This window comes from Falco biarmicus, chromosome 1 (assembly GCF_023638135.1).
Source record: "Falco biarmicus isolate bFalBia1 chromosome 1, bFalBia1.pri, whole genome shotgun sequence".
NCBI classification, from domain to species: domain Eukaryota; kingdom Metazoa; phylum Chordata; class Aves; order Falconiformes; family Falconidae; genus Falco; species Falco biarmicus.
The window spans coordinates 77,192,689-77,208,752 of record NC_079288.1 but is presented as its reverse complement, the minus strand read 5'-3'; the positions used below and the strand labels follow the sequence as shown (position 1 = coordinate 77,208,752).

Here is a 16,064-nt window from a genome sequence, read left to right as displayed (position 1 = left end):
TTTAGTTTTGTTGCTGCATGCTGAAATATTATTATAAAAGCACATATATTTAAGATACAAGTCTGAAACACTCATAAACTCAGAAGCCATACCTCAACCTTAATCACATTCTGTAAAATTATTCACCTTGAATTTTTAAAATCAGGAATCTTTGATCTTTAAGACTTTATGTAGTGGTAGCAAAATCTAGCATCTGGATAAATACATAACACCTAAAAGAGGGCCCGGGGGTTTGAAAAAGTGTGTAAATACAAAAGAATCTAAAGCAGAATCACTTGATTTACCTAAATATTGACCAGGAAAATACTGAATATTTTGACAAAAAACGCTGAGGAGTAGCAGCTAGCATTCAGATTGCTGCAAAGCAAACAGAAGTGTTAAAACAAACTTGTGGAAGATGACCTTAGCAGATGCAATCCCAAATACTGAGATCTCCATCATTTAACATGCAGTATTTAAAATAGCAAACTATTAAATTATCAGGCAGTTTACAGCATTCTAGGGGAGAAGCAATCATAGCACAATATTCCTTCTAAATTATATCCTCTAGGGGATTTTGGCATAAATCTATGGTTTGCATGTTTTTACAGTAGAAATGAGAGAAAAGTTATCAGATCCTCTTAAGTAGAAGAGATGAGGAAAGAATACACTTGAGATTAGGATAGCAGTATGAAATTTCATTTGTGTGTTATATAAATAGTTGTTTTTAACCACCAAAACAGATCTGTTTATGCAGAGCGTGCTCACTAGTGCTGAAAGGTTCCTGAGAGGAATGATAGTGTTTGCTGCCCAAAATACACACTTTATTTGGACCATCAAGATTGCATGTGCTCCACTGTTTAATGGTATAACTCTACATTATTTAACTCTAAGTGCAGCATAGACAGTATTAGGATATTTATGTTGACTTTATATATTATATATTTATTTATATCATATCATATATATATCATATATAATATATATGATGGCATATATTTATATGATATATATTTATATAATATATATGATGATATTTATGGTGAATTTATAGGAGTCAGTGCCTGTCTTTCAACCGCATGTAACATTTCAGAAGATGCCACTGCCCCTTCTTTTCATCTTTTCATCTTTCCGACCCACATCATGCTTTCTCATTTACCAAACAATTCAGCACAGATCTATTTGGCCATGTCATTTTGAAAACAAGACCTTATTTCTGTAGATAATGAGAAGATTTGATAAGGTCAGTACAGTATGGATGAAGGTGGTGTGGACTGAACACCAACTTAGGAACCGGGCTTGTATGGATGAAGCAGATGTGAGACCTGTAAGGTTAACAACGTGCCAAAACCAGCTTAGACTCAAAGTGTAGGGATGACCCTCATGACTACTATTGGATATGACAGCATTTGTACCAAGAAAGAAGGAAAGAGAAACAGATAACTGTGAACAGCTCCTATTATTTCCCTGCAAAAACCTTAATCTTCAAAAAACATCCTACCCTTAAGTCAGCACTGAGGTTGCAGGGTGCTTGCCTGCCAGACGTGTGGTCTCACCTTCCCACCACTCTGCCTGCTGCCTTGGTCCATGTAGCCAGCATAGCAAAAGGGCTATCGTAGGGCTTCAGGAAAGGTTTATCATTCTTACATAAGGCTCTCTAGCTTTAAGAAACAAAGGGTCTAGTGATACCAGCAACCAAAATGAAATCTCCATGACAGAAAGTTACAACCACACCATCAGCATTAAGAACAAAGGACCATAGGCCTGATAAAAGGTTCAATTTTTTTAGAACAGATTCAAGTTTTGGTTTTATTGTGTCCCATAGTCCTTGGAAAATTACATCTTTTGGTTACAACCATGTTGCATTCATTTAGGCAGGTCTTCCAGTATAAAAGACAAAACTCCAACAATTAAACATGATAAAGTAGTGAATATTATCTAATGAGACAGTTCCATAATGAAAGCTTTACACCTTAAGTTGTGTGTACACATTTTTTGTACAACATTCAGTTGTATTTTCTCCCCAAACACAGGTTTGTTTATATCTAATTTGGTTCATGGCCATTTTGAACTTAATAACACTTTGAATCCTAAAAACCTATGTGATCAAAGATCAGGAAAAATAATCTTATTTTCCCGTTTCTCACAGATCTCATCAGGAAATAGGACCACATCCCATCAGCTTTGTGTAGCAAAGATTAATCTGGTTACTAGAAGGAGATATGAACAAGAAATGAAGGGAAGGGAGATTTGATTTACGTTTTATACAAAAGAAATTCCTTTTGCTATTCTTACCTTCCTCTGTTTAGTTTTCACTGGTGTATGTCTCTGTGAATGGGTATATTCTTGTGCTTCTGCAATTTACTTACAGAACCTTTTCTTTGGAATAGCTGAGGATAGAAATATTTATTTGCTTGCTAGAATCTAAAGTATTGCTGTCAGTCTACACCCTTCTTTGCACAGGCACCCTTAATGAATGCATTGTTAGTTTTGCTCCTGGAAAAATCCTGTTTATTCCACCTCTCTTCACCATTTACTGAAATCTACTTGCATAAGTAGGTCTTTATTTTGAGAATTACTATGGATCTGCACTTTAAAAAGTGTAGTGGTAAATTGCCTTAGCTAATGGAGAAGTAGCCTTTAAACTAAACAGCAACAACTTGTGCTTCATTAGAAACCCTTTTATATCCAGCTGATACAGTAATGACCGAAAGATATTAGCAGCAGCTCTGTAATTGCAGTTCTGTAACAAGGCAGACATGACTTCTCCTATTTTTGGTTTTACCTTTATTGCTTTTTCTTGGTAAGTGAGCAAAAGGAATTGGTGGACTCAGTTATAATTACAGAGAAATGCCATTCTGTCAAAACCCACAACTGATGACAAACTTGGCATAGAGGCTGGTGTACTGCTTTGGGAAAAAGGACTTCATTGCTCTTTGAAATTTGAAAGTAATACACCCCCAAGTCAAGGGTGAAACCCCAGAATTGGCACATGCAGGAACTTCTGATTGCTGACATAATGTTCTGCCCATTTATGGAGGTTGTAATTTCCACTACCTCCAGATTTTTTTAGGAGCTTAAATGATATTACATAATTTTTCAAACTTTATAAAGTCAAGTCTTCAAGCACATAAGAGAACCCTTTCTGTAAGGAAAGATAAAACTTCTCAATTTAGTTGCAGTTTCCTATGTAGGTACCGCAGACAACGTCTTGCTATAAAACAGTATCAGTGCATTCAGAAAGAAAAAGCAGGTGAGGCAACAAGCAGGAAACCTGCATCACCAACGGAGACAGGGAGGATCTGGCAAAGCACAGTGGGTTATTTGCAGTGGGAAGCAGCCACACAGCCAAATCTTGGAGGTGACAGGCAGAAGGAAATTTCCACAGGAACACATAGGGGTATTTAAAGAATTTGTTAAACCAAGGATATCTTTGAAAGCTGTTAGCCTGGAAAAGTAGGACCAGAATAAGTCTGTCAAGAATTTAGCAGACTCACCACAAATTTATTTGTAAACCTATCTGAGATGTGTCACATAAGAGTTATGGGGTTTGTCTATTTAAAGAGTTACATTGTTTTAACCTTTTTTGTGTGTGTGTGTGTGTTCTATGTTCTAATAAGTAATAAATTCAAAGATTTGGGACAATCTGTCCTTTCTAAGATTTAAAATACAGTGCCTAATTTTAGGCTCTAGCTACCTTGCAGTGTGTCATGTGACTGAATTAAGCCAACTAACTAAACAAAGCACATGTAATAGTAGCTTGTAAACCCCTTTACAACAGCCCCAATTCACATCAAATGAAATGCTAAAAATCCCGACATTAATAACATTATAAACAAACAACTGCAAAGTCAGAGGAGCACTCAGAGTAGAGCTGAGGCACCCTGAAAGTTTCCGTGCCGTATCTGAAGAGAGTTATGAACCATATTTGTGGTGAGCATGGCAGCCAATAACACATGTGCACAACTAACAACACGATCAAGTGATACAGAAGGTGAGAAATGGCCAAATTATGCTGGAAGCCAACACTTTCAGCATGTGAATACCATTCCCACCACATCCTGAAGTGTTTGGGCTGTACTGCACACCCACAAACATCAGTGTGCTGTTAGCCTGGTGAATCACACCAAAATCTGCGCTCCTTATTACACCTGTAAATATCTGCAGGAACTCCTAATGCATGCCACTACAACATGGAACTTTTCCCATCATTTTAGTGGGTCTGTGTTACGTCTCAAAATCCACTTGTGGTAACAAGTAAAGGTAATTAATACACTGAAGGCAATTCAGTTCATACTGAAAAAGTTACTGCACCTGGAATGGGTAATCAACTGCAGGCTTGTGTTGTTTTTTTCTAGGGTAGAGCTAATTTTCTAATAATAGCTGGTACGGGTCTATGTTTTGGATTTGCACTGTAAACAGTGTTGGTAACACAGGGATGTTTTAGTTAACGCTAAGCAGTGCTCACACAGAGTCAGGGCCTTTTCTGCCTCACCCCACCTCACCAGCAAGTGGGCTGGGGGGCACAGGGGGGTGGGGGGTGGACACAGCTAGGACAGCTGGCCCCATCTGACACAAAGGATATCCCGTACCATGGTACATCATGCTCTGTAATAAAATGGGGGGGGGGAGGAAGTTGTCAGGGGGCCACTTTGGGGGGACTGGCTGAGCATCAATCAGTTATCAGTGAGCAATTGTTTTCATTTGCACTACTTGTCTTTCTTGTGTTTTATTTCTCTGTTATTTTCCTTTTAATTTTTAAAAAAATTATTTTCCCCAAGTATTAAGCTGTTCTTATCTCAACCCACAAGTTTTCCCACTTTTACCCTTCCAATTCTCTTCCCCAAATTTCTGCTGGGGGATAGAGGCAGGGGGTGAGGTGTGGTGGTGAGTGGCTGTGTGGTGCTTAGTTGATGGCTAGGGTTAAACCACAACAAGGCTATATTAGCCAGAGCTAATACATAGTATTGAAATGGTAGAATGGTAACAAGACTTTTTGATTTAAATGGCCTGAAAACTCCTCTGACACATGACACAGAATGTTTTGCCATCTAGTTTCAAGAAGTTTTGTCTGTAATACAGAAGCTTCTCAAGTTTGTCTTACATTATTCTATGTTCTTTTTGTAGCTAAATGACAGTAACAGGAAAGAAGACCCTTCAGTTACTGCGAGTGTTTGCTTTAGCTTTGCTTTCTACATTTGTCATCCAATTTTAAATATATTGTTGTTAAAGGCATTGTTAAAGGTTCATACCTTTAAAGGTTCGATCCTAATAAAGGGATGGCATTATTGCAAATATAAACGCATACATGAAATGAGGGAAGGCCAGACACTGTCCTGCAGCCAAGGCCAGTTGGCATGATGCAGCCATGTTCACACCACAGAGTGCTCAGCACCAGCTCTCCCCAGGTAGTGCTGCCTTGGCCAGAAGATGTATTTTTGTAAGGTTCCTCCCACTCCCCAAATTACCTGAAGTAACATGAGGGTTACAGGTAATGAAAATGGTGGGTTTACATGATGAAACTCAGGATGTGTGTGGCATGCCTCACATCACGATGGATGTATATGAGGGTAGAAGGCCAAGGTACGATAGTTTTGTTGAGCTATGTAGGTTAGGAGAGGTAAACCTGGCGCTGTCTTGACCATAGCACTTAACAGAAACAGTCTCATGTGTGTACCTTCTCCCAAAACATGGCCTGGGGGACCATATACACCTGAATTGTTCTTAAACACTTCCCCAAATGCTTTTGTCACCAGCAGAACCAGGATACCGCTCTAGATGGATTCTTGGCCTGAATAAGTATGACTCCACAGTTGTTACATGCTGACATTTTGTTTCTTCAATTTATGAAACAAAAGGAAACATTTTGGCCTATGTTTTGGTTCTTTTCATTAAGAACAGTAATTTTTCATTTCTGTTGCTTGCATTCTAATAAAATTTTCAAACTGTGCTTTTGGATACAGGAAATCCTCTTGCTTTTTTACTTATCCTGAGTAAAAGCTAATTTTAAAATAAGTGGGTAAAATCACACATTCCATCCATGCAGGGTTGGCAGTCCTAAAATCTAGATTAGAGGGGTACTAACTACTGTTCAACATAGCTCCCCAAGCTATTTGTAAATTTCCAAATTCCAGTTTAACAGTTGGTAGCACAAGGATGTGAAAGCACACAATGTATTTTAGTGATGACTGGTGGTCAGCCAAACTCTCTGAAAAGGTTGTATAGCTGTGAAAAACACATACTGATCTCAAGAGTAATTAGAAGTTTGTCTTTGCTCAGGCATTTTGGCAGGTTCCTACTGGGTCATTCAAATATGGGAGATTACTTTCCTTTAAAATTTACTATTAACGTACATGTTTTAAGTGCTACTTATCACTGCATTTACCCATATTTTTATACGTGATTTTAGACTGCTTACTGCAAAGAAGACATAATCCCCATATGCAACACTTTGATAATTCTCCTAATATGGAAAATCTTTTCCAGACACTTAAATTTAGCATACAGGCAGACACCTACTCCAACGAGAGATGTGCCTTGCCTAGATTACAGGTAATACAGTTGTAACATCCCTTCAGTCAATGCACAATAAGCTAAAATCTCATGGCTAGTAAACCTGTAGCCACAAACATTCAGCCAATTTGAGTTTAAATGTTCCAGATAAGACCTTTTTTGCCTGGCAAGCTAATGATGTGTTCGGCTGAGGGAGTGATTCACACCATCAGAATGGGGGAACATGCTGACATGAGAAAAATCCAAGTGAACTGCCCGATCACTCCAAAACGTACTGAATCATCTTCCCGTTCCCTCATGCTTCTTATAGTGGCATCCTGGTATGCTACTTTGGTGAAAAATGACAGAAAGTTATCACAATGTATTTCAGCCTGATATGACAAAAAGTAAACTGAAGTTTTCTAGCACTTCCTCAATTCAAATGAATGCGCAGAATTTACTGCTTGCTTGATTTGCCATCTGGATTGGAAACTAAGCAGACAATTACTGTAAACTAGCACCTGGAAAATCTATACTTCTCTAAACATTTTTCATAGAAAAGTCCTTTGCAAGTTTATAGTAAAAATTTACACATCAATTGACACACATTTCATAGCCGATGCTGAGAAACAGAAGCTGTTGCCAAGATTAAAATGCACGAAAATCAAATGTAAATGCAAAATCCTATTACATTTTTTAAAGGGAGCAAAGCAGTTATTTAAAAGAACACTTTAATATGCAGCTATAAAATTCAGTATTTTGTCTGTAAAATGTATATATATACATAAGCTAAAATATGTATTCCTCTGAACTATTTATGCAACTTTAATAAAGCAGAATTTTTATTTGTAAATATGAGTTTAAAAAGATGCAATTTCAACATCGTACTGAATTTTCCCCAAGTGCCCTAGACATTAATGCTGTTCACCATTCAATTATTTTTTAGATTAAAACAATATGCAGTGGTCTCTGTGGTCTGATTTTCAAGGATAGTTTTGATACTCTGCTTAAGTCACAGGTCAGGTTTATTTGGTTTGCTGGCAAGGTTTTGGTAGTGGGGGGCTACAGGGGTGGCTGCTGTGAGGAGCTGCCAGAAGCTCCCCCCATGCCCGATGGAGCCAACGCCAGCCGGCTCCAGGATGGACCCGCCGCTGGGCAAGGCCGAGCCCATCAGCGACGGTGGTAGCAGCAGGGGGACAAAGTATTTCAGAAGTGGGGAAGAACTCTACACAACAGCAACTGCAGCCAGAGAGAGGAGTGAGCAGGTGTACGAGCAGCAGCCCCGCAGATAGCTGGGTCAAATCACGGCGTGGCCGGCTGTGCCCTCAGCCCATGGAGCCCGCGGGGAGCAGGGACGCACCGGCCGCCCGGGGAGGGCCCCAGGCCGGGGCAGGGGGTGCCCAAGGAGGCTGCGCCCCCGGGGGGGGCTGGGCTGGGGCAGGGGCAGCGTGTGGGGACCCTCCCCCTGGGGGGAAGGGGCGGCAGGGGCAGCTGTGAGGGACTGACCCCAGCCCCATTCCCGGCCCCCCTGTGCTGCTCGGGGGGAGCAGGGAGAGACATCGGGAGTGAGGCTGAGCCCGGGAACACGAGAAGGGTGGGGGAAGGTGGTTAAAGATTTGGGTTTTATTTTCTCATTATCCTACTCTGATTTTGATAGGTAATGAATTAAACTAATTTCCCCAAGTCGGGTCGGTTTTGCCCCTGTCGGTACTGGCTGAGTGACCCCCCTGCCCTTATCTCGACTCACGGGCCTTTCGTTACATTTCCTCCCCCCTGCCCAGCTGAGGAGGGCCCTGACACAGCCGCTCTGGTGGGCACCTGGCGCCCAGCCACAGTCAACCCACCACATTAGTTTTTCCATAACCACAAGTTTCTGTACTGTATAAGCTTCCTATAAAGTAGCCAAATTCCATGTCAAAGGGAATTTTGTTCTTTTTTTAAACTTTTTGATTGACAGTCTTATTGAGAGGATGAACTTCATGGCTGTTTTCTAATTTCAAGTTCCTATCCACTTGTTAACATCATTTGTTTCTAACCCCATGGTTACGCATTCAGGAAAAAAAATCATGTTATTTATTGTCTTTTATTTTTCTCAGCTAATGAGCTTCCTTTTGTAAATATTCTCTACTTTCATCAACTTCCAAGTAGTCCTTCTTAGCATCTGCTCACTAGTCCTGAAAACTGATGAGCAGAACTTTACACATTTTTATTAATAAGGTTACTGTACAGTATTTTGCCAGAGTATTAGTATTTTCCTCTATCTGTTGGCAATTATTTACCTACTTCACCTTCAGAATACATTTCCCTATTTCACAGCACAAGGCATTGATAGTTCCCAGACACAGTGTGATCAACTGACATTCACAGATCTGTATCATCTTCAGTCATTTCCAGAACATATGCTCTCCCTAAATCTAACAGTAAAATCCCAACAGTGTGTGATATGGCCCAAATAATCTGATTTCTGTATGTGCTAAGAACCTAGTACTTCTGTTGATTTGCATAAGATTATCCGTTTCAAGGATCAGGCTAGATCAAATTCAAGTTCATTGTATGTAAAGTATTTCTGATAAGAAATGTAAGTTTACAAGACTATCAGGTTCACCAGATAAGTAAGACTGTAACATGTGCACTGAATCCAGATGACCTGAACATCAAATAATATTAATGCAAGTCAAAAATCAAGTTGTTTTTTGGCAAGGTGATGCAGTTGCTCTTTAGGATTTTTAAGACTCCAAAATTAGTCCCTTGGCTCTGTTTGCAACTACATGACCTTCTACCAGAGAAAGGACATACTGCACTTACTCTTGGGCAAATTTTTCCCACTTCCATACCATCCCTCCCAGCTTTTTAGCCAGCTGCTATGAGCAAGGGTGCATTCCAACCATTCCCACTACAATGTAGGTTGCTCCCAATCAATGCAGATTCATACTAGTTCAGTTCTTAATGATATCTGGATGTCACTAAAAACACTCCTTTCTCACACTGAGGAAAGCCATTGACATGTTTACCTACCTGCCATGGTAAGACAAGGTCACAGTGATAAAATCCCCCTGCATTCCAGGAAGGTATTAAGGGCAAAATACTCTTCTCTAACATGCCATTCCTAATATTGTCTCAGAACATTGCACTTAAACAACCTCCACAAAACCTAACCAAAAGAAAAGAACCCAATGTCTCAACGGATATCGATTTACCACATCAGATTATAATGCAAGGACTAAGAAAACTAATGGACTAATTGACTAAACCCCGGTGCTTAATTTGCTACTACAAGGCATTCAGGTACAATAGATTGAGGCTAAAAATAAGAACCTACATTAGAATAGCGGTACCTTTATGCAAAAAGAAGGTCCATGAGACAGAAGTTATTTTTTGACATATTGGAATTACTAACATGTGAATTAAATACCTATAAAGATGTATCTACAAGGGCACTGTACAAATTTTTAGTTTCGTTTGTGTCAATAAAAACATAGCAGCAATTCACCACATAGATCTGCCTCCAGTAAAATACTTTAAACTCTGTTTACACTAGGGGGAATCTGCGGTTATATTGAAGTAATGGCAGCTATTATTCTCTTTAAACACCAAACATGTTCACCATATTATTCTCAGGAAATTTTCAATTTAGTAAGCTGTTTTTAAGAGGTTAGTGTAAACTAAGGCAGAAACTGTTATTGATCGAAACCAGTCACACTTTTACAAAAAGAGAAGCAGTACAGGTGTGTTTTTCACCTAAACATATCCATAATATAAGAATAAACTAATTCCATTTAAAAAAGGTTTTAGAACAGTTATTAGAACAGCAATTTTTACACAAACCCCCCCAAAATTAAATAAAATGAATAGATTAATCACAAGGACACAAAATAAAACAGCCATGTGAATATGTTTCTTGATGAGTAGTCAACACTGCAATGGAATTGGTTTCATTAAATGCCACTTCATAATACCATGGCTCCATTTGTATGTTATAATGGAGAAGTCACATCCAGCATTGTTCCCAACACAGAGACAGATTTGCCTCTTTCACTTTATCTCTCTTTAGGAAGGAAGGAATTAATAAAAATTACAAGACAAATTATCTGTATCTAAGCTTAAAGAACAAAGGCTTGGTCACTGTTTACATCAGTTTATTGGATTTGCTGGGCTATTCATGATGGTGGAAGCCCTACGTCCCACTTCAAGAGAAAAAGAATGCGGGACAAGTCCTTCAGACACCATCACTCCTCCACACCACACCAACGGGTAAGGAGGTACTACACAGCACAGATAAGCATAGTGAATCCAGGTGACTGTTACAAATCGGTCATAGAAGACAGCTCTGGGACAACAATTATTTTTTATTAAATTGTTGGATCAAGAGATCACATAAAGGATTATTCTGCAGAGAAAGTCTTATTTTGCCGATGATTGTAGTATGGTATTGTTATAAACCAGAAGACTAGATATACAAAGAAATGCTGTCACATTTCAGGTCTTAAAACATAATGTCATGCACTCACCTGCCCCCATTATGAGCCCTGGTGCAGTGTCCTTCGTGTGGACTGTTCCTGACACATAGGGATTATCTGCCCAGCGGAGATGAAGGTGAAGGTAGCAATCAGGCTTGTGAGGGAAGAAGAAGACAACAGCAGGTTTATAAAGTAACTGGTAACAGTTATGCTCCTACAATAATGAAATCCCAGCCAAAGCAGCTTCAGCAATGCATGTCCTCATAGAGAAAAAGAATGGCTGTTGCCCATGGAGCCAAATTCCTGTCAGAAATATCAACCTTAGCTTTCAAGAACAATCCCTGGTCATATCTGTGTAGTGTGTCACTGTCTCAACAAAAAGATTTCCAAACTCAAAGAAGTCAGGATAAAATTATTGTATAAAACACCTTTCTGACATAATAATTGCTTAAAAATGCCAACAGCAACAGCAACAAGTAAGGCGTGTTTGTTCGTCCCAGGTAATTGGTAAAATGATGATTAGAAAAAAACTGTTTGTATTGAAATTCCTTTTTTAGAAAAAAGTGTTATGAAAAATAGGATAATGACTTTTGGACATCTCTCCTTGCTAAGCAACTTACTGCTTCTTGCTCTTTGTGCAGTGGCACTCAAAGGTCACATTGCTCACAGCAACCTGGCCAGGAGCTTTACCAGGAGCAGGCTGCCAGCACCACCTGGTTGCTGCTGCCACTGCAGTCTTTCCACTCATCTCAGAGAGCTCTGGATCAGGCCCTGCAGGCTTGAAACACATAGCACAGTCTTGAATTCTTCAAAAGGGAGTGAGCAGCTTCAGCCCTCCGCTTCTGTTACGTAGAGAGGGATCAAGGCTCTGGCAGTGGCAGGACTAAAAGTATTTATTTCACCCAACAACGCAGAGCATGGAGTCCCCGGGAGCAGAGTCAGTGAGAAAAAGACAAGATTTTTGGTACAGCCTCAAAAATAACACAATATTATGCATAGCTGGCACATCTAAACAAACCAAAATAACATTATCTTACAAAAAGAAAGGACTATTTCATGCAGTGTGGTGTTTATTTTCAAGCAACTGTCAATAGTTCCCTTTAACAGGGAACCAAGGCTCATCTTGATTTAAGATGAAACACAAATATGAAAGACAGAAACAGAAAAGGTATTGGTAAGCTCTATTTGACTGATGATGTGTCCCTTATATCCAGATACAAATGACTGTTGACGTGATTATTCTGAACTGCATTGTGTGGTTGATACACAAGAAAAAATGTCCTCTTTGTGTCAAAGTGATCTAAAATACAAAAGCGGTGCAACAGAGAGTCCTGACTACTCACTCTGCAAGATGACTGGACTAACAGCTTGTGAAACCACAGCTCATGCAGTGCAAGTAGATTTGCCTACTAATCTGGCTGGAAAACTCAGCACAAAGCTCTTGGGCTCTTGGAACTACTGCACATCCAACCATACAAATAAATCTTGTGTACTTCAGAGAAAAGACAGGCTAAAAACAGCCACTTACAGGTTTGCAGTTTGTCGGTTTACCATTCATATCAATGTCTGGAGGGTTTAGAAAATCCCAGTCACGGCCTTTGTTGTAGGTTATCAGAGTTGTAACTTTCCCATCAATTTTCTGGTTGGCCAAAAAGACTCCTTTTACACCTCTGACCTGAAGCATGCAGGAAAGAGGGTTAATGAACAGCACATACACATTTTTTTCAACAAGGATTATCCCTGATTAGCTGCTCTTTTTTGGCTCTGAACTGTGTATCTCGGGTAGTTCTTCCACTAGGAAAGTGAATAATACACCTTAAAAAAAAAAAAAAAAGGCAGAAGGATAAGAGTAAAGTGAGAAAGGGGAAAAGGGAGGACAATTACTAACTGATTTGTAATTCTAAGTGTATTTTAAAAGGATATCCAGTTCTGTCAATGTCAGAAGGCTAATCAAATTACATGTAGTTTATACAGCAAAATAAAAAAAATTACAGTGGCATAGCCTTAGTGTACACTACTATTAAAATTACAGCTCTTCATTTTTTTAAAAATATGGATGTCTTTAAAGTGTTATTCTGCAAATGATGTAATCAATTTGTGACAGCAACCTGACTTTTATACTGGTCATGTGACCCACATCATACAAATAGTACACAAATAATAACAAAATACAATATAATATCCTTTAAAATAACACTGATTTAGGGAGAACAATTGCCTTTTGTAGAAAATAAATGCAGATAGATAATTGGGGGAAGAAACAGTGAAGGCTGAATCAACCTATCAAGCCTCTGAAATGCTTCCATACTCAGTCTACCTCCACACAATTAGCCTCCCTTCACCTGTTTAACCTCTGGGGAAAAAGGAAAAAAAAATAAATTAGAGACTCTCTCTCCTCTTGGGCAACTTTAGTAATTTTATTTCAAAATAACCTGTGTTAGAGAATTATTACAACTCAGAGTGTCAACATTAACAAGGAAAACTTTTAGAAGCAATATGATTGCCATTGCACCTTATTATGTTTAGTTCTAGTCCTAACTTTCATGTTAGGTGTTATTATTCCACCCAATGGCATGAGATAAATCTGAAGGTCTCTTTAAGAGTGCTCCTGTTTCCCTTGCGATTATTTATGAGGCTTCTTGAATTTTTGAAAAAGTCTTGACAATGTATATCAACTCATATACCATTTCCAGCATAGTACAGCTCTCTAATCTGCTAATGTGCTGACATTTAACAAAACTGAAGCATTCATTACAACTAAATGCACAAGATAGCCAGCTCTTTGCATAATCAGGAATAATTGCCTCTTGCTGATATGAATAATTCCTGGACTTACTATTTATTTTGTATTTGAATTACTTACTGTTTCCTTCCCACCCCCCCACCCCCCGCCAACTACCAGTTATCAACTCTCATTGACATTCGTTTAACAAAAATCTGCATTTAGGGTGAAGAGAAGGCACCCCTTCCAGCAGACTACAGATTTGATACCTATTGTTTATAAATATACGCCTTTTTTCTAAGGAATTCACCCAAATCTACAGAATAGGAATGTTCTGCTGGTTATGGTAAGAGCCTAGAACTTGAAAATATATTTGTTTAGATAACTGCATTCTGTATAGACATTTTAACACTCCACTATCTCATGAGCTTCTTCTTAAACCCCATATGTGTGGTTACTTACTTATCCAGGATGCTGGATGCCCAGATTCACCTCCAAGTCAAACATAATATAAAAAGTCAACTATTTTGCAATGCAGGTAAGAAAACGAAGGGCAGGGAAGAGATGAGGAACCTGCTTTCTTTACTTTCAAAGCACTTTCATCTTGCTGGGGCTTTATTACATATTCTACCTCCTAGAGATGGCACAGGCATGAATATGACTGAAAAGCCTGCATGTTCAAAATTTACATGGGAAGGCAGACTTGAGGTTCAATTTCTGTGCCTGTCTTTCTTCCAGTGAACATATTATTAAATATTTAAACAACTATCATATCAGGGACTACAACTGAGCTTTCCCTCTTAATTTGTGGATGGCAAACAGTGCTGCTTCATGAATATTTTTGTTTCCTCTCTCTTTTTTCTCTCATTCTTGTTTAATTAATATTTAATCATTCAGCGGGAGTCAGGCTACAATTTTTATCCATTCCCAGTCCGAACTCTAACCTGACAAAATGCTAGAGTAACTTCTCCTTTCTAGAATATGGGGCATACATGTTTGAATCTATCAGACACAAAAAGGTTGTGATAAAAATTATTCCAGTGTGTCAGTTAACTTCTCTTACTGCTGCTCTAACAGATACAAGATGACCAGCACTCCAGCAGCTGTGTTTTGAACGAAAGGCATAAACCCTGCTTGAAATAAGTTTCAGGCATCTGTCTTCTGAACAAGTTCAGAAGTATGATGTTAGGAGTGGTGCATTACCCTAAAAAATAATAAGTAATATAAAATTATGGTGTGTAAAAAAATGACACCTTTAAATCCCCCCACCCCTTCTGTATAATTTTCTATTTTTTTTTTGTCCTGTGACCTATGTAAATATGCATCTGACTCTTTCTTTCTGTAAATTCTGTTAATCCTGTACGTCAAATCTACCTTCTGGATTTCAACTGTGATGCTGAGGCACCCAATTTCTTCTGAACTTTCTACTCCTTGACTCAGTTCCCTAATCTAATATTGGCAGATTAGTATCTTTCTACCAAGAAGGGAAGACTCATTTTAATAATAAGGTGCTATGGAAAAGAAGACATTTCAACATTGTGGAGTGTTCAGTTACTCTGATGAACAGTCCCAAGATAGACAAACACATGGAAAATCAGAAGTATCTTTCCTTTGATTTTCTTTGGATTTCTGGATTAGTTCTTAGAGCACCTATTTTCCAAAACAGTTCAGGGGTTAGTTGTTCCCCAGGACTCTTAGAAAAGCACATTGTAACTTATAAATCCATGTTCTAAACAGGTTTTCTCCTATGACTATGTATTCTGTGACACATTAATTTGCTGCATTGTTACATTCCCAATTTTAAGGCCAAACAATATGCTAAACTTATTGGTGGCAAGAAGTGCTCTTCACATGGCACCACAGTGTTTATTAGCAGCAGTTACTGATATACAAAAAATATTGTTATAGAATACAAGTTTGTGATTAAAATTTAAATATATATGATTTGTTGTTTGGGAAAAAAAGCATGAAGAATGTATAGTGCAACTTGTGTAGCTCTTATTTATAAGAGCAGCCACAACAAGATCCAATCTAGAAGTAGTACGTTAACACATCCATTTTGCAAATATGCCTATCTCATATTTGTGACTGGTTCACACTGGCAGCACTTGATACAATTTCAAGGACATGCTCCTTTTGGACAGTCAGTTCATAATTCACCTTTCTTTTTCTTTCCTTCTTTGAGCAATAATTTGGGAATTGCTCCCCTTTCACACACACAGCATGAAAAAAAAACCACAGTGCAAATAAAGATAAAACATATAAAAGATAATGAATGCAGACAGGTAGAAACTCATAAAAGATTTTATAGCAGATGTACAAGCAAAAGATGAAGTGAGGTCAAGCAGAAGATAACAAAGATGAAAAGTGCAAATTTTAAGGAGAACTATGCACTGGTGGAAAAAGAAATTGTC

The 16,064-nt window shown here is 38.6% G+C and overlaps 1 protein-coding gene across 4 annotated transcripts in view; it reads right to left on the bottom strand.

The window, feature by feature from the left end:
* The window catches only part of SORCS2 (sortilin related VPS10 domain containing receptor 2), a 579,316-nt gene that overhangs the window by 69,986 nt on the left and 493,266 nt on the right, over positions 1-16,064 (bottom strand). For all 4 annotated transcript variants that reach the window (XM_056352655.1, XM_056352671.1, XM_056352663.1 and 1 more), the window contains exons 10-11: positions 12,457-12,603; positions 10,980-11,082 (exon numbers count right to left, since the gene is read on the bottom strand). In XM_056352655.1, the coding sequence (XP_056208630.1) occupies positions 10,980-11,082; positions 12,457-12,603 (250 nt within the window). The remainder of the gene's footprint in view (positions 1-10,979; positions 11,083-12,456; positions 12,604-16,064) is intronic.